The 18,220-nt window shown below is 53.3% G+C and overlaps 1 protein-coding gene and 1 non-coding gene across 2 annotated transcripts in view; one reads left to right on the forward strand and one right to left on the reverse strand.

Annotated features, from left to right (window-relative positions):
* ADAMTS7 (ADAM metallopeptidase with thrombospondin type 1 motif 7) overlaps positions 1–17,049 on the reverse strand; it is a 50,336-nt gene extending 33,287 nt beyond the window's left edge. Inside the window, exons 1-10 of the mRNA XM_074837545.1 lie at positions 16,931–17,049; positions 15,759–16,111; positions 11,430–11,601; positions 8,685–8,881; positions 7,452–7,535; positions 6,694–6,818; positions 5,525–5,674; positions 4,679–4,822; positions 564–708; positions 303–395 (exon numbers count right to left, since the gene is read on the reverse strand). Coding sequence (XP_074693646.1) covers positions 303–395; positions 564–708; positions 4,679–4,822; positions 5,525–5,674; positions 6,694–6,818; positions 7,452–7,535; positions 8,685–8,881; positions 11,430–11,601; positions 15,759–16,111; positions 16,931–17,015 — 1,548 coding nt within the window. The 5' untranslated portion in view covers positions 17,016–17,049. The remainder of the gene's footprint in view (positions 1–302; positions 396–563; positions 709–4,678; positions 4,823–5,524; positions 5,675–6,693; positions 6,819–7,451; positions 7,536–8,684; positions 8,882–11,429; positions 11,602–15,758; positions 16,112–16,930) is intronic.
* Positions 17,050–18,127: 1,078 nt separating this feature from the next.
* TRNAK-CUU (transfer RNA lysine (anticodon CUU)) lies at positions 18,128–18,200 on the forward strand. The gene has a single exon. It is a non-coding gene; the product is annotated as a tRNA-Lys (tRNA).
* Positions 18,201–18,220: the final 20 nt, after the last annotated feature.

Here is an 18,220-nt window from a genome sequence, read left to right on the forward strand (position 1 = left end):
GTGGTGCCGTGGGCACTGCCAGACCCCACCGTGCCCCAGAGCTCCCGGAGACAAACATCCACCACCGCAGTAGATGAAGAGCAGAACAAGCCTTGTGCTCTCCTGCCATGGTAATTAACTGCAGGTTTCACCTTCTGCAGAGGCATTTTCAGCCTCACCAAAGGCAGCCCCTCCCTGGCAGCAGTGGGTGTTTGGGCAGAGCCAGGGCAGCGAGGTGAGCCCGTGTGCCCGGAGCCTGCAAAATTCCTCTGTGTGCAGGACAAGGAGTCTCTGCAGCCGCGGAAGGGACTGCACCCCATTACCTTGTTCTCCCCGCACGCTGTGCCATCGACAGCAGCATCCAGCTTGGAGTGGCACGTGTTCCCCACTGTGCACCACAGCGTGTTGCAGACACTCTGCAGAAAAACATGGTTGTGCAGGACATTGTTACTGCACCAGCCAATCCACCGGCACAAATTTCACTTGCAGGGAGAGGATCAGCCCCGTGCAAAGCTCCCCTTCCTCCCAGAGACCCCCTCGGAGCCACGCAAGCCCAGGATATGTTGGGAGGGACCCTGGCTTACGTCCATGTCGTCACAGAAGGTGGAGTAGGCGCCGTACTGCAGCCGGCACTGGTGGCCCACGTCGTAGAGGACGCCCGGGGGCACCAAGGGATAGTCCAGCACCTCCCGGGCAGGGGGGTCATCCAGGCACAGCCCCCAGCCCCGGCTGAAAGAGAGAGATCAGAACGGCATCACCACCAGCCCAGCACAGCTGTACAGTGGCTACAGAGGAACCAAACAACTCATTAACGTCCCACCACAATGAGAAGCAATTAGTGTTTCTAGCTGATAGGACCCTGGCTTCCAATGAACCCTGGAGCTGCTCCAGCATGTGGATGGGCACGTGTAGGTACCCGATCGCCCCACGGCCCCTGGGTCACAGAGGAAGGCAAAGGGGCAAAGGCAGCAGCGGCTTCTCCATGCAGCTGCCGGGCCGGTGCCTTGCATGCTCCTTTCTTTCCCCTGAGATGCCTCTGTCCCCCCCAACAGAAAGCTAGAAATGCCATTCTCCCTGGGAATAACCCCCCAGATTTTTGCTTTGTGAACAGGTCATCAGCTCAGCCCTGAGGCGGGACTCCGCTTTTGCCATTCAAGGTGAAAGGTTCCATTGAACAAACATTTCATCGCCAAGAAACAGATGGTGTCCCCACGTTCGTACATCACGCTGACCCCAGAACTGTCCCTGCGGACACCACAACCCCTGTGTCAATGCCCTGCTAATAGGAATAAAGTAGACTGTCAGCAGCAAAACACACTCATCCTCATATTTGCTGCTACAAACATGCTCAAACTGTGCTGGACAGGACGTCTTTAGGAAAGAGATATTAAAATGAAGCCATCAAGGCGGCCGGTGGCAGGCGGCCAGGCTGCAGGAGCCACAAGAGACGTTCCTGGCCGCCACTCCCTGCTCCAATACTTCCCAAACACACGAGAAATTGTCACTAGTCTAACTTTCAGTGTTGATTTAAACAAACTTGTTTCCAGCAAGGCAAAATCTCTGGTGAGGGTTTCTCAGCAGATTAGATTACTTCAGCTTGTTGTGATTGGGAACAGGTCTAAATTAACTTGAAATAAGATTCCTTTTTAACCCAAACCAGCAACGCAGAAACAAGGGCCAGCAGCATGGGAGAGCTCCAGCTCTGAGGTGCCGGCAGTGCTGGGGGCCGATGCCTGGCAGAACCAGCACCCCCTCCTCCCATTCCACCCCAGTGAGGTCCACACCAGCCACCTGCAAACAGCTCACTTGGCTGGAGACAGGCCCTTAAAATATTACATACATATATATTTTTATAAGCAGCTTCCTTATTGGAAAAATCAGAAAAAATCAGCTGCCCAGGGGCTGGAAACTCTCTGTTCCCAAGTCCACAACAGCAGGACCATCCTGCCTCTCCCAGCCTGGCCGGGAGGGAAGGATCACTGTGGGCAATGCAGCGCTGAGCTGGGATGAATTAGGCATGGATTAGGTAGCTGGACACAGTATCGCGGGGCAGCCTGTTTCAGGCACGCAGAGAGGTCACTGCATTGCACTTCCACAGGTAGTTTCTTTACTTGCTGATGGAAAACACTTAAAAAGAGTATTTTCTTTAAACATGGGAGGAATGATAGCTTTACTGGGAAAAGTCCAGGCTTAAGAACTGGGCTCCTGCATGGGCTACGTGCATGATAGTGGTGTTCCTCGGGACTAGCTCACCAACTGCCTATTCAGGCACCAGCACATGGGGCCCCACATGTCACCCCAAAACTGCCCCCAACCCTCCCTCCCCTCTATCTGCTCCAGGCACTTTCTGTCTTCCCCCAGCTTACAGAGAGATCTCTATCCCAGTACGGCGGGTGATTTAGATTTGCTGTCAGCTTTCCAGTTCTACGTTCAAAATCTATTTCTTCATTAAATATTTTACGATCGTCCCACATATTTTACAATCGTTCAGATATTTTACAGTCATCCAAATATTTTACAATCGTCTCTTCAATTGGCCAAAACACATTACTGAGCCAGTAAAAATTGGCATGAGTTTCCCTCTGGCTTTGCAGGGATATGCAATAAACCCCATTCCGCAGTAAAAATGCACAGGGGTCTGCACTGCGTCTGCTTATTTCAGTCCGTTCATTAATGAACTGGATGATGGAGGAGATGGTGTGATGATTAAATCCCCCTATGTGAGCAGGCTGAGGGGATCTGCAGATACATTTGAGAGCTGGATTAAAATTCCAAAAGCTCTCGGAGAACTGGAGGAAGGGTCCAAAAAGCCAGGATGGAATTCAATAAAAACAAAGGCAAGGCTTGGAGCTTGGGAAGAATCAGCTGCACAAACAGGGGATCTGGCAGAACGGGCAGAAGGGAGGCAGTGGGGGAAGACCGGCCGTCCCCAGGCTCCGGGAAGGTGGGGATGGGCTGGAAGGAGCCCATGGGAGGATGACAGAAGATGACCTCCAGCACCGTGCACAGAGGCTGAAAAACTGGTTGCCCTGATCTAGAGAAAAGACTGAAGGGAGAGGAGACAACCTGCAGCTATGCCAAGGCTGCTGCTGGGGTGAAGGGAGGCTGCTCCGTACCATCACGTGGTGCAGGCAGGGCCTCTGTGAGACACCAGGCCCCGTGTGACAAGGGTTATTCCACCCACCGGGCTGGGAAAGAGCTCACGCCACGGCGAGGGGTGGAGAGCAAAGAGCCTCTCAGCATCTTCCAACTCTTCCGAGTGTTAGAGGGGAAAAATCATGGAATGTCAAAAAGGGCTCGTCTGGGAAGTGCTGGCACAACCCAGGGCTGATGAGATGCCCGGCTCCGGAGTGGTCCCTCCGCCGCAGGAGCATCCCCGCACCGGCCTCCCTCGTTAGCCCGAAGGAGGGGTGCCCGCTCCTCGGGGGCCCCCACGCCGCAGCAGGGGGGTGACCTCTTCCATGGCCCCCGGGTGTCTGAGTGAGCCCCGACCCACAGCCTCACCAAGAGGGTGCATCCAGGGCCTGACCCGCAGCACCGGGACCGTGCCGTGGTCGATGATGGGAATCATTTTCCAATACTTAAACGTTTGGCAGTGCTTGTAAAATAACAATCTTTTGTAAATAATAATCATTATCAGAGAGTGCTTTTTTTTTTCCCCCAGACATGAGGCCTGTTCCAAGCACATCCAGCAACCCCAGGTCAGCTGGGTCTCACTTTCTGGCTCGCTCCTTCCCGCTCTCCTGCCAACATCGTATTACAACGCACTCAGGGCTCTGCTGGCAACGGGCCTCTCCCTCGCCTGGGGGATGTCGCAGCCGGTGAAAGATGCCTGCCGGGCTCTGCTCCGCTCCGAGGGAAGAGCTGCCACTTCTGGGGGAGCAGAGAGACCAAAACCCAACTGGAGAAGCATCCAGCTGTTCTGTTTCTTCCCCGTCGCAGCTCATAGCAGCCCAAGGTCATTGCAAGCAGGAAATTCTTAATCCAAAATGAAGGTTAAAAGCAGAGGGCCAAGAACGCTGCGGATACGAGAAATCTCCGTTCCACCGAAAGCCGTAAATCAACAATAATTCACCCTGCGTGGGGGCCAAGCCTGCATGTTCCAGGCTGGGATTTAGAACTGGGAGCCCAGCCCCAGGCAGCCTCCCCATCATGGAACTGCCGGTCCCTCGCCCAGCTCTCCCCGTTGCCGTTTCTTGTCGATGCTCTCGCTGTTTTCTAACCTTCCCGTAGCAAGGAAGGGAAATGTTTCTCCAGTGCAAGCCACTGGCTGACAAACATAAATCTCTGGGCCATGTTCCTAGGAACTTAATAACAACATGATGAAAAATCGGCCATGGGGTGCTAAAAATAAACAAACGCATGGAAGAATTTGGCTCGCTCTCACTTCCTCACGTGATGCCTCGCGCCTACAGGCAAACACCATCTGCCCCATGCAGAGCACCGAAGAAAACCACTCTGGCTTTATTTGTTCAAGCCACAACCCCTGTGCCACCACCCGAATGCTCGTGCTGCTTCTGTGTTCAAGGCCCCATTCTTCGCAGCAAGGACTGAGCCAACCAAGTGAGGTACGAGCATCCCCATGTGCCCTGGGGCTGGCTTCTGAGCACGATCAGAGGGGGCAGTCTCCAAGCCCCAAGCCGCCCCGAGCCACCCCCAGCACCCCGCGAGCGAGGAAGAAGAGGAAGGGAGGACTTACTCGAGGAATCGTGTGATGTACTCCCGGCTGCAGCGGGACCAGGTGAGTGGGGACGTGTCATACAGGAGCTGTGGAGACATGATGAAAGGTCTTTTCCCAACTGGCTCACAGTCATTGCTGCTTCCATCATGCTGAATCCCAAAACTGTGTAAGAGCACAGCCCCACAAAGGAGAGGTGAGCCGCACATCGCTACAACCACGCAGCCTCTCTGCCTTCCAGTACAATGACACGCGATGCCAGATGTCGCAAACCATCCCAGCTCCGCGGGGACTCGGTCATTAACGGGCACTGGGGGATCTGGCCAAGGGGGACATTTTAGTGATACCAGGGACTCTGCCCCATGCTCTTATTTCAGATTTCTTACTGAAAACTCAGCCAAGAAAAAAGGAGTGAGACTATCAATCAAGATCACGTTAATTAAACTTACTGGGTATGTGTTTTTACCATGCAAGAATATTTATTATGAACTATAACGTTCAAGTGATCTTGTCAAAATTTAATTGAAATTAGGGCAAGCAAAATTCTGTTGCTGATGCAGACCCTATTTTAAAACTTAATGGGCAACCCTCTTCCCCAAAACCTTCAGCATCAGCAACACAGGATAATATACAAGTGCAGTTTGTCCAGGTTGCATTGGATTATGTGATTTTCACTGAACCTGGGGCAATCAGACACTTAACTCTGAAATTAAATTCCCAGGGTAAGTCCTTGCGGGTGCAGAGGAAGGTTTGCACCAGCAAGGAACCGCTCAGCGACCTTCTCCCACCTCCCACCCGTGCCTTCTCAAGCCCTGACTGAGCAGCACAGCAGACAGAGGTCAGAGGAGAGGAGGAGGGTGGTGGTACCTGTGTCCAAGCTCGTGGGCCACGGTGAAGGCCAGGGGCAGTCCCGTGTCCTCGTTGATGTTGCAGCTGCGGTGGGGCTGGCACATCCCCGCCACGTGGGACAGACCCAGGGTCTCACAGGGTCTGTTCATCGCTGCGCAGATGTCCTTCCTTGGGCAATGGAGACAACGAACACACAGACACAGAGCAAAGAGGGGATTTGAAAGCGGCAGGGCCCAACGTGAGACGCGGGAAGGAGCACGGGACGTGGCCCAGCCCATGGAGGAAGACACACAGACACTGGCCAAACAGAAGTGAGAAAGGAGACATCCAACGACTTTCCACAACGGAAAGATTTACAACCTTTCCTTTCCCCTTTACTCTCCCCGTATCCCCAGCTTATTATTAAGCCTGATTAATGGGAACTGCTAGCCAGCCTGGCTACGTTTATTCCATTGTATAAATAAAGCTGATGCTGGGAATAATTAAGCAATTACTACATTGCTTGGGGAATCACAACCCAGGGGTGCTGTGCTCCAGAGCAGAGGAGCTCCAGCCACCCAGGAAGAACAACTCCACTGAAGTACATGGCCTTAAGTGCCTTATTTCTACTACAAAGCAAACTTCCTAAAGAAGATAAAACTGTTGTGGGTTGTGAATCATCACACAAACCAGCATGATGCTGCCAACAGCCAAGTCACTGCAGCCTGAAACCATCAAGCTGCAAGGTATATAAACTTGGCCAGAGGCACGAATTCCTGGGAGCTTCATGGGAGGTCAGGGGCCTTCTCGAGGCTTCTCTGTCAATCCCAGCATTAGTCTCCAAGGGAAAAAGGAGAGTTAATCCCTGTGTAGGTCTCCTGGGAGGATCCAACCATTCTGGGGCTTGGCAATAGGGCCATGGTGAAAACCTGGTTTGGAAACCTCAACTGCTAGTCAACTGGGAGCTGTCTCCAGGTTTAAACCTGAGATCTGAGATCAGTTCCAGCCATTAGGACCGGGTTTTCTTCAGATTTCATGTTACATATCTTATGTGCAGGTGTCCAGGCAGGGCTCAGCCATGGACGGTGAAATTTCAACAGCTCCCCCTGAGATGTTCCCCTGGCTGCCCCGCTGCCCGCAGCCGGCAGACGTGTTTCTAGCTGCCAGCGTAGCATCCACAGCATAAAATTAGCACATGGGCACAATACCTTGTGAGCAGGACTGCGACGTCGTGGTGCAGGGGATGGGAATCTCCTTTAACGTTGATGCTCTTCTGCCATTTGCAAAAGCTTTTCAAGGTGTTGTCTGCGTGGTGGGAGATTTTCAGATCCTCCTGCCAACATAATTAAGAGTCTGCTGTCATATTGCTGCTGGATCTGTTTGTTTTTTAGGATGCAGCGGGGAGGGGTCTGATCTCAGACACAGAGTGGAACTGGGAGTCACTGCCATCCAGATGGAATTGCTCCATATTTATAGGTTGTAGGCTGGGTGGGAATACAGTCCTTTTCTGCTTTCTTTTCATCTGTGATTCAACCAAAACATTAAATCATCTGGTAATGGGGGTTAAGAAACGCTGCAGGAAAATATCCCATCCTGGCTGATGGCGAAGGACACAGCTGGGGAGCCCGTCCAAGCGGCGTCAGGCTCCCTGAGAGTCACCACTGCAGCTGGAAGCACAAACAACCAGCAATTCACTGCCCTCGCTACCACCAGCAATGCTGAGTTATCAGAAATTATTACAGGAATCAGACTCTGCAGCTCCTCTGACCACACCGTCCCCCTGACACGCAGCCCATGCAGAAGACAAGGAAGCAAGGCACGGGCGCCTGCATTTATCTTACACAGATTCATCCAGGCCTTGAAGACAGCACAAGAGAGCGCTTATAGGCTGTCAAGGCCAGCTCCCCAGCGTGGCTGCCAGGACAGGAGGGTGAGTCACCGTGTTTTCTTTGTGTTTTCTTTTTACCTCCTCGTCTTCCAGCAGGATGAGTCGCACTATCGCAATGTTGATGGGGTTCCCGATGCTGGCATGGTGGAACAGACCCGCCACCTGCAACAGGCAAAAGCCAAAGAAATAAAGCCCAAAAAAAAGACCTTGGAAAAATAAATAAAGCCCGAAAGAATGACCTTGCCCTGTGATACGGCTGCTGGTAAGTACATCTGCAGGGGAACATGAGCTTGAGGGGAAGCTACTGAGAGGTTGTTGACAACATCTCAGGGAATTCCCCAAAATAAAAAACAAGTCCAGATGCAGACCTGGATAAAGCATTCAGAGTGAGATAATGTGGTCCATTTAAAATGGATATCATATCATCTGTGATTGAAACTCAACCAGAAATGCCCGGGGGAACACCTCTGCTTTCACTCCTAGTAGAGGTGTTTAACATCTCAAAGGAAGCCTGTGCTCTCTGGGTGCCTTCCCCAACCCCCCAGGAACCCAGGGGTGTTACCTCTGCCCAATCCTACTTTCTTTTCTGGCCATCAACCAAAGCCCTCTTCTGAAATGCAAATAGGTGCTACCACAGCAGCAGAAAAGTGAACAGACTAAACCAATTCACCCAAACTTATTTGATTGTTTTATGGCACCAGCAAACCGCCCCCAGGTTCCCAGTGGAGACCACCACAACCTGGTGCTCCTTCCCTTAACTGTCCTCAGTGGCACCTTTCCAGGAAAGCTGGTCACGTCCCTCCTGCTAATCAGGCTAGTGCTGGCACTGGCTCCAACGGCAGCTGCCCTGGCATGCTCCCCCTGTGTTCAAGGGAGCCTGAGGCAAAGCTCCCAGGTCCCTGCGGGTCTCTCCTCCTGCGAGGAGGTTTCCTTATCATGCAGTGGGCGGTGGGTGGCCCCTTGTCCAGGCTTTGGGGTGGTTTCAGCTCCAGCTGTGTCCCCGTGCCCAAGCGTGCCTGGTGAGAGCCGTGGTGGTGGTGGCACAACCACCTCCCTTCCCTGGAGCACCTCTGCCTGTGGGGTATCTCCCTGGGAGGCCACGTTATCCATCCCCACGGAGGGAAGGAGACAGAACAGCCCCTGAGCCCCGTGGGGAAGGTGAAACCGCCACAGGCTGCGCTGCTCCCGCCTGCTCAGAGATTTTGACTTGCTGAAGTCCCACCAGGGATGAGCCCTGGCAAGCCCCAGGGCCTTTATGTCTCATAGCCACATCCCCAGGGTGGCTCTGCCATTAAGAGCACCAGGACTCACCATGTTCATCACAGTCAGCACGTACTTCTCTATGTTCTCACTCCCGTGGTATTCGATCATCTTGGTGTCTGCCACCACCAGCGTTTCCACCCACTTCTCCTTGCTGATGGAGCGCTGCCTTATTCTTCTCTTCCTGTGCTGCTTTTGTTCCCATCTCTCCCTCCGCTTCTCAGACCTCTCCAGGCTTTCCTGAGTTTCTGAGGGATTAAAGGGAGAAAAAAGACTTTTCCTTTTTTTGTAAAATGTCTGCAACTTTGGTAAAATATCATCAGGGCTTTTCTTCTTTTAATTTCAAAGAAATAACCTTTTGATGTTGAGAAGGAGGGTCCACTCTTAGACCCATAATCTACGTGGATTTTGCTGTGCTGTATGTTCCAAAAAATCACTGGGAGGTGAAGCCTCTGACCTCAGTCTGTTGCACAGCTTGATAGAAAAAAAAAAAAAAAATAAAGCATTTGAAGAAATTTCTTTGACTGGAACAGGGTTTGTAATATTCCCCCAGGAACACGGAGCCTCCCAGAGCAGAGTGCTCAGGGTTTGTATTGACATATGAATTTATAGGCAACCCAGCAGAGATGCTTGAGCACGTACCACTGAGAAACAACCCCACTGGCTCAACATTTCTGGATATCATCATCACTAATCTGTATTTCGCAGGGAGAGACAGTTCCCCAACACGATAAACTCTGCACCCCCAAAGCCAGACTGATGTCTTGAGCCAAATCCCAAAGATCATCAGTGTCCTGGGCAAGACCGAGCCCTTGCAGGACTGCACAGAGATTTCCTCAGCCACATGGAGACTGAACTCTGCTCCCTCCCAGGAGAAACAACGGGAACATTCATGGGCTGAAGCGAGACAGGAGGTGGAGGAGAGCTCGGATGCTCCTCACGCACACCAGCAACTGGGAATTCTCATGCAGAGACTTTTCCTGTGACGCTGCTCCAAGATCAAGGTCAGGGTCAGCCCCAAGCTGGGTAAAGGCTTTACAAACCACATCCCACACAGTGGGAATTGCTTTTATGACCAGTTTCTGAGGGCTCAGCTGTACTCTGTTAACAATGGACTTTTACATTTTATGGACTATACTGTACGTTAGCTGTGAAAGAGTGTTTCATCCCCCAGCCTGAAAAATCCCAAGTATCTGGATAATTTGACGAATTGCTAATACCACTGCGACAGTTTAATCGCAAGAGCTTCCTTGGAGCTTGTTTCCATTGTGTCCTTCGCTGCTAAGCTCCCAGCCGGGACGTGAAGGTACTGCAGAGATGGGTGCCAAGGGCTCCTGGGATCCCAGGGAGGGCTCGTATGGCATTTTCCCTTTGAGATCCCTCTTAAACCCTTGCCCAGCTGTACACACAGCCCGCGCTAGGTATTGACAGAAGCTAAATAACACCTGACAGCCTAACACCATCTGCCTGGGTGGTGGTGTGCAAAGAAAACCGGCAATATATCAGTACAAAATGAAAGGCTTGCAGTAATTAAAATCTTACAGACTTGGCTTCCTTGCCAGGGCATAGGCATCACACCCACTTTGCTGGCCCAGACTGCAGAGATCCATGTGCACTACACACGGGCCATATTACACCCAGTGAAATTAATTTACAATGAACAGACTTTGAAGTCTAGAAGGAGTCATTATGAGTATTACCATAGATTAAATAATTAATTTTGATTAACAGAAGAATGCCTGAAGATTACTTGATTACAGAAAAAAAAAAAAAATTTCTGAAAGCCCAGAGCTCTAGGAAATCCGCAAAACAAGATGCACTGCCTGGAAGATGCAGCTTCACCAATGCAGATGAGGAGTAAAGCGCCCGTGAGCTGCTGGGGATGCACCGAATTCCTCAGTACTTGAAATCTTGGGTTTGGAAGTTTATCCAACCCATCTGCTCTAGACAGAAGAGAAGGAACCAACATGCACTCTGCCCCACAGCAGAGACTCCTGGGGCAGCGACCGGGTTTCACTCCAAAAGCCCAATGCCCCGGCAGGCCAGAAACTGATGTTCGCAAGGAAATGAAAACAAATACTCAGTCTCCACATCACGGGACGCGTGCAACAGGGCAGGGAGAAAAAGATGAGAGCGAGAGGCCTGAGATTCGACACACATTGAGTCCCGTATGTGAGAAACATAAGCAAATACAGAAAAACTGGCAGGAGAAAAAAAAATAAGCCAGTGCTCTGCAGTGATTCCCGTGACTTGTGGGCTCCGGTCATTAGTGCCACAAACCCACCACCTGGCACCCAGCCAGCAAGCTCTCCTGACTAGCAATTTAATTGAGCCTTCCCATAATAAAAACGCTCATGGGACTGGTTGCGTGGGCACCCCCGGGGCTGTCCCCCACCCTGTGAGCAGCTCCAGGCCGTCAGACACCCACCCACCACCGGCACCGCCAACCACGCACCCCCCATGCCAAAAGCCACCCTGCAACAGGACGCTGCCTCCCCATTGCTGGTTCAGTGTCTTGGTCCAAGGGTTTTCTTTCTTGCCAGCCTATGAGGCAAGAAGGACCTCCAGCCCAACTTACAAAACTCAGACTAAGAGCAACCGGTGTCATTGATGGATGCTGAACGCTTAGGACGGGAGCGAATGCCGGGGTTTAAGACTAACGAGTCTGCAGAGGCAATGTGGGGGGGCTAAATCTTGGACTTGCTCCCTTTATCTTTCCACTATGTGCTTCATACAAATCACAGGACCCAGCTGCTACCAGCTCATTGCAAAAATGCAAGAGGAAGGGGACGATACCTTGCACGCCACAGGTCTCTCGTGGAGCTGGTGGCCTCCTGCCTTGCTCTGCCCCGTGCTCGGGCGCCTGGCGCTTGTATATCCTGTGGGGCTGCGCCGCTCCATCCTCCTGAAAGCTGGTGGACACTGGTTCGATGAAATAGTCCTCGTTCATGAGCTGAAACACGCCTTTCTGGCAGGGAGAGACAAAGTTGTCACCGTGAAGACGCATCTAGCACAGACTTACATTGAAGAACCTGGGAATGGGAGAGGGTTTGGAAAGTTTTCCTGGAGGAAACAGGACTACTCTAAAGAAACTGTTTTTATGGATACTTTGAGCTCTAAACTCCCAGACAAAAGAGAACAAGCCAACATGGAGTGATCACTAAGCAAAAAGCTGAAGAGGTCCCATTGCAAAGTGCAGATGGGTGGTGAGCCCAGTGGGTGTCTGACAGTGAGGAGCTCAGGGACAGAGACAGAGCAACACCTTCTCCAGAGACCCACCACACCAGGAACAGGTGCACATACAGTCAGACTGTGCTCCCCCCACCTCCCTCTGACCCCCCTGGAGATGCTCTGGGGCAGTCAGGCTGATGGTTCAAAGGACAGTTGTGACCTTAGTGCAGACCCAGCCTTTGAGTGAGCGTTGCACAAGCGGAGGCGTTTTCCTCGGCACATCCTCGTAAGACACAGTCAGTTGCTTCTGGCCTTTTGCGCTGCCGAAGCACCACCGATGTGAACCGTCGGGTTACAGACTTCCCGCGGTCAGAGACCAGAAAACCTCCAGGGAAGAGGAACCTGCAGGAGCACTTGATGATGGCAGGAACTCCAATCAAGGAAAGTCGGTCCCAGGACAAGGAGCACGGCCCCTCCATGCAACAACAGGATGATGCGTTATTGGCATCTCTCTTTTAGCAGGAAATGACACCCTAAAAACTTTCTTTGGTTAATTACAACCCCCCTGACCTGGCCCAGCTGCAATACACTGTTACAGCCGCCCCCAGGACTCCCCAGCCTCCACATGGCATCTCCAGAAAAAACACTGGCATTCGCTGCACGGGAAGCTCCATCCCAAGGAAAGGAGCTCAGGCGGGAGCTTGCAGTGACATTCGGCCAGTCAGGCTGCTGCTGTGAGGAACGTTCTGTAAAGGGATTTTGTGCCATAAGACAATTCCATCTGCTCTCAGTTGCTTCGGAGCAGCCTCACGGTGTCCGGAGTAGGCTGAGGTGTCCTATGTTCACCCAGGAGTCATCACCATGCTTCTGCTCTGACATGTTTATTACTTTCACACCCCAGGACAGGGCAGGGACAAAGATCAAAACATGCCTCTACAACTGTTTCCAACATTCCAAGATACGACAGGACCCAGCCTATCAGTGACGCTTTCTCGCCGCTCACGCGGTGCCAGGGAAAACAGCCGTCTCCCTAATTAACTCCTTGCAAATGTCAAATAACAAGGAGGAAACACCATGGGGATGGGGAAGGAAGGGAAGGCAGCCACAGAGATTTCTTCTCCATTTCCTGATGCAGGTTATTCTGAGCCAGGGAGGGAACAGAGATCGCTGCCCTGGCTGAAATCTGCCCAGGGGCCACGTTTCATCACTGGTTGTTTGTGCAGTAGTACTGAGTGGCATTTGTTGCCTGTGGAAGGGTCCGGTTCTCTCTGTTTAAAAGACACCTGGGTTAACCTTTCTGCACCTTGTGTGTCCCACTCCACCCCAGTAAGCAGTGCCAGCATCCCTAACCCCGGCCTCCCCTACCCTCACTCATCATGGTCTGGAGCAAGAGTAGGAAATAGCCTTGGAGAAGGTGGAATTGCACTGGCAAAACTACCCCAGGGAGCAGGATCCAGCTCTTATGACTACACTGGATTTTAAAATCACTGACAGGAGGAGTTTAACGTCTTATAGTAGTGTTGTAAGAGAGGTGAAGCCTGGTCATGGGAACAGGGGTTGCAGAGGCTGGCCAAGGGTGTTAATCAAGGTACAATTAGTAATGCTAGAGCAGGGGCTGCACCAACAATACTAATGGGGAACTCGGCCCTTCGAGGGGCTGATGTGATTTGGTTCAACCTGTGAAGCTGCCACAAGCAGGAATTTTGGGACAGCCCATCTGTGCTTTACAACTGGGAACAGTGGAGAGCTTTCAGTGCAGCAGTGCTGGGCTCGAAATACAAGGTATCGCCACCAAATTACATGTATAAATGTAATATACTGCCCTAGCCTGCAGCTCTGTGCTTTCCCACACCAGCAGTAAGTCCCTTCTTCACACCCTATAATACCAACCGTGCCTGCAAGAGACCTGTAAGTAACTCCCTGTAACGAGCAGGAGCTCAGAACACACTTTACTTCCCATAATAATTTAGAGACATGCAGCACATTGCTAAGCGCAGTTTTCCATGGCTTAGCACCTGTCTGACAAAAAGCCACAGTTATTTTAAGACCAAGTAGAGAAGGTTTAAAGCAACTTCAGGCTGCATTTTGCTTACTACTCACAGTTTATGGGCTGCAGACCCTCTCACAACGTTGTGCTAATGCCTTTTGTGAGCTAATAATTTTTTCTGCTTCTTAAAAGATAATACTAATCTGTAGCATTTGCATGATACTGTTCATTTTCAACCCACTTTACAGATGTTAATGGTGGGGTTTGGCAAACACCACCATGAAATGAGTGTTTTCAGGTGACACATAATGAGGATGGCAAATTATTTAACAAGTAACTGGTTTTGCTCTCCTGTCTGTGGTTCATTCACAAAGAGAAGGTTAATTCTCTTAACCAGAATCTATTTCAAATGACCTGGGTGAACATGCTTCAGCCCATTTGCTATCAGCAGCTTGGCTTTGCCTGACTCGCACTGCAAGACAGGACCCTTAAGTCTGAGGGCAGATTTCATCTCGCTGGCAGGACGAGGCCATACAAACATTCCCAGAACCGTCATCTGTTACCGGGGGTGTCCACGTGTAAACGGACACTCACAGGAGCAGTCATGACACTTTCTACTTCTGTGTACGCTGCAGCCGTTAGTGTTTCTCTCATGAAAACATTCACAGAAAAGCTAATCAAAAAGTTGTAGGTTCCTCCTAAGATTTTCAGTCTACTTTTTTATAGACTGAATATTTTTATATTTTTGATGAGCCTGGTTATTTTCTGCAGCTTTCACCCTGCTGGAGAAAGGGGTGCTGCACGAAGCTCAGGGTGCCAAACACCCTCAGCTGCTGTTAAATTTAGCGGGAAAAGAGTAACCCACACCTTCCAGGACACGCCCAGCTCCTGCCCTGCCAGCAGCCACAGCAGGGAAGGTCTGAGCCCTCTGATGGCATCTCCAGAGCTGGAGAGGCAGCAGCGATGCTCCCTGCCACACACCTGTGAGTCGCGCTCTGCTCTCCCCGAAATCCAGCCGCGCGCTCTTGCGCCTCTGGACGAAGTGCAGTGATTTTGGGTGGCTTCTGCACACCCTCCATCTAAAAGCTGCCCCTGGGCTAACGCAGCGCACAGACCCACGCTGCCTTTATTTAAACACAGGAAGCTTAAAAAGCAAACGCAGCCCCGGTGAACGAAGCCACCTGTGGCAGCCAGCAGAGCGATGATCCCGTGGGGTTGTTGCCCCTCCAAACCTGGTGACACTGTGCACAAGCACTCCCGGTGCTGCCTCCCTCCACCCCCCATAAAGGACACCCCCCCCCCCATACACCCACCACCTCCGGGGAACCCCAGCACCTCTGGCATGCCCCAGTCCCTGCTCGGGAGACACCCAGTTACATGGTAACACTTCTGCAAACTCCCAAGGGGTTTTGAACCCCGTGGGGACCCAGTACCTGCGCTGGCTGGGTGCGTGCTCGCGCAAATACAGACATTTATGCTGAATTTGCCGTGCTGAGCGCCGACACAGCAGTCTTATCTGTGAAAGTCACTCCGCCTTTCAGCAAAACTTACACTTGTACAGGTCACTATCACCTTTGAAAATATTTGCAGTGGAATAAGGCAGTGGAGGTGTTCACAAAACATAGTTTCACTACACGAGCTGCATTATCATAAACGCCTCCAGGCTGTGAACACCTTGTTTTCAATGTGTTTCACATAATCCTATGTTTACGTACTAGAAGGCGGGGGCGATATGGGAATTGCTCTCTTTGGGAATTTTCATACAAACAAGGAAACACGGTCCCAGCGTTCCCAAACCACTGGAACCCGTGGGAAATTCAGAGTCAGCTCATCCACAGCCACATCAAACCCACGCGATGAGAATCTGACTCTGCTGCTGTTGGGAGTCTTGCTATCGCTTTCAGCACAAAGAAGGATTTCACACAGCTCCTGCTATTTCCTCATCGATTAAAGATCTCTGTACTCACCAGGCCGTCACAGGTGCTGAGCGCAGCCAGACCCCCCAGCAGCGCCCGGCTCCGAACCTCCCCGATCATATGGCAGGAGTTGTAGGCGTGGGACTGGATCTTGGCGGTAGCAATCCCCCCGTATCGCCTCTCGCTGACGAACCCGGGGGCCAGGAGGTTGTTGTTAAGGCTCAGGTTGAATTTTAGGGATTGTCCTTTGTAATGCAGCTCATAGAAAGCGAGAGACTTGCTCCTGGGGGAAGGAGACCTTCGGTGAAGCACTCGGTGGGACAGATCGTAGGAGAGGAACAACCCGCTCTCGTCAACCTTGATGGGATGAACGATGTCGCTGCTGGAGTATGGCAGAGCAGGCTCTGGGAAAGAAGGGGTTCAGTGGTCAGCTTTAGGGTTCACCTTTCCTCTCCCACCCCTTCAGCTGGGTGCTGATCTCCCAAGGAAGCCCAGTGGGGTCAGGTGCCCAAATACCAGTTGGATCTGGCAACTGGTGTCCACTGCCGCTACCAGAGCGGGGAAGGGCAGGAACCCCACGGCCGCGGGGCGCACGGGGACCCCACGCTGCCCTCTCCTGCCCTCGGCGGGTCAGGGCTGGGGTTTCCCCCGGGAGAGGGTTAAGGGCGAGGGTAGGGGGGATGGAGGTGGCTCAGGGGGGGCTGTGCAGCTCCGGAGCCCGGGCTGGTCCCGGTTTCCATGTACACGTTCGCGCTGTTTAATTACAGTTGCCGGGGGAAAAAAAACCAAAACAAACCCCAAAACAACAAGACAATAAACAAACCAACAAAAGCCAAACAACCGTCCCCCCCAAGAACACCCCGAATTCCGCTTTTGAAACGGTGTTTGGAAGCCGTCGCCGGGGGAAAAGCACCCCCCGGATGAGCGGTACTGCGGCCGGGGGGAGCCGAGGGGAACCCAGGGGGTAGGCGGGAGGCAGGCGGGGGTAACCGGGGTACAGCCGAGGGAAACCGGGGGGGCAGCGAGAGGAACGGGGAGGCAGCCGGGGGAAACCGGGGGGGCAGCGAGAGGAACCGGGTGGCAGCCGGGTGCCCGCCCCCACCCCCAGCGCGGGGGCCGCAGCGTCGGGGGTCACCGGTCTCCCCAGCTCCGGCAGCTGCCGCGCTCCCCCACGGACACCCCCGCACCCCAACACACCACCACTCCCCGCCCCCCCCACGGACCTGTCCGCGCGGTCCCTCCGCCCGCCTGCGCGCCCGCGGCCAGCGCCAGCGCGGCGAGGCGCAGGAGCCCGGCGGGGCCCGGCATGGCTGCGGGCGGCAGCAGCGGCTCGGCGGAGGGGGCGGCATACCGGCGGGGGGGGCGGTGGTGGCGGCGGGAGGGGCGGGGAGGGGCGGGAGGGGCGGGGCTCCGCGCCTGCGGAGGGCGCGCGCGGGGCCGGGCCGGCGGGCAGCGCGCGGCTGCCGGTGGCGGGGCGGCTGGGGCGAGGGCGCCCCCTCGCGGCCGCGGGGAAGCGCCGCCTCCGATCCCTTTTCCGTCCCTTTTCCCGCCGCCGGGGGCTGCGCAAATTTCAATGGAAACGGCAAAACGGGGCTTTCTCTGAGGCTGCCAACCCCCCCCAGGCACGGGAGCGAGGCTGAGGCTTGCCCTTGTTGCATCTTTTTAAAATTTTTCTGTCAGGATGAAATGAGCGCGGAATACAAAACTCGGCTGACTTGCTGCTATTTAACTAACTGCTCCTCGGGACACGGGGCACTTGTCCTTCCGCCTGGAACGCGAGTGGGGGCCGCTGCGGGACCGCGGCCGCTGCGTGGGGAATCAGCCAGCAGGGAAAAAAAAATCAAAAGAGCAGCAAAGCTCGTGTTTAACTTCCCCTAATCCCGTTCTAAGGGTGACTGAGGAGCGAGGTCTAACAGAGCCGGGCTGTGGGGCTTCCAGCCCGGCTCACCCGGAGCTCTGACACTTTCGGAACAACCAAAGATCCGCATTTCTGAGCGCGGTTCAGTCCTAACGCACCACAAAATACCTTTCATAGAGGGCGTAGATCCACCGCGAAGGTGGGCTCCTACCCAGAGGGGCGTCGGGTGACACCCCCGGGTGCTCCCCGAGCCCTCGCGTCCCACCTGGGCGGAAAGAGCAAAATAAATGTAGAAAAGGGGAATACAATAAATGTATTTCCTCGCTGCTCTACGCAGCGTGGCGGGCTGGGGGCTGCTCGTGGTCCAGACGGCGCGGGCAACCCCGCAGCTTTCTCCGACAGTGACGTCTGCTACGGCTCCGCTTCTGTGGGCCCCAGCGGAGTTATATTTTATTAATTAAGGAAAAATAGTAAATATGCAAATGAACTGGTGACAGCGACCCCTGGCGGCGGGCGGGGCGGGCGCTGCTGAGTACGGCGGAGGGAGAAGAGTAACCGTAGAGCCCGGCTAGCTCAGTCGGTAGAGCATGGGACTCTTAATCCCAGGGTCGTGGGTTCGAGCCCCACGTTGGGCGTATCGCTTTTCACTCCCTTC

This window comes from Strix aluco, chromosome 12 (genome assembly GCF_031877795.1).
Source record: "Strix aluco isolate bStrAlu1 chromosome 12, bStrAlu1.hap1, whole genome shotgun sequence".
NCBI classification, from domain to species: Eukaryota; Metazoa; Chordata; class Aves; order Strigiformes; family Strigidae; genus Strix; species Strix aluco.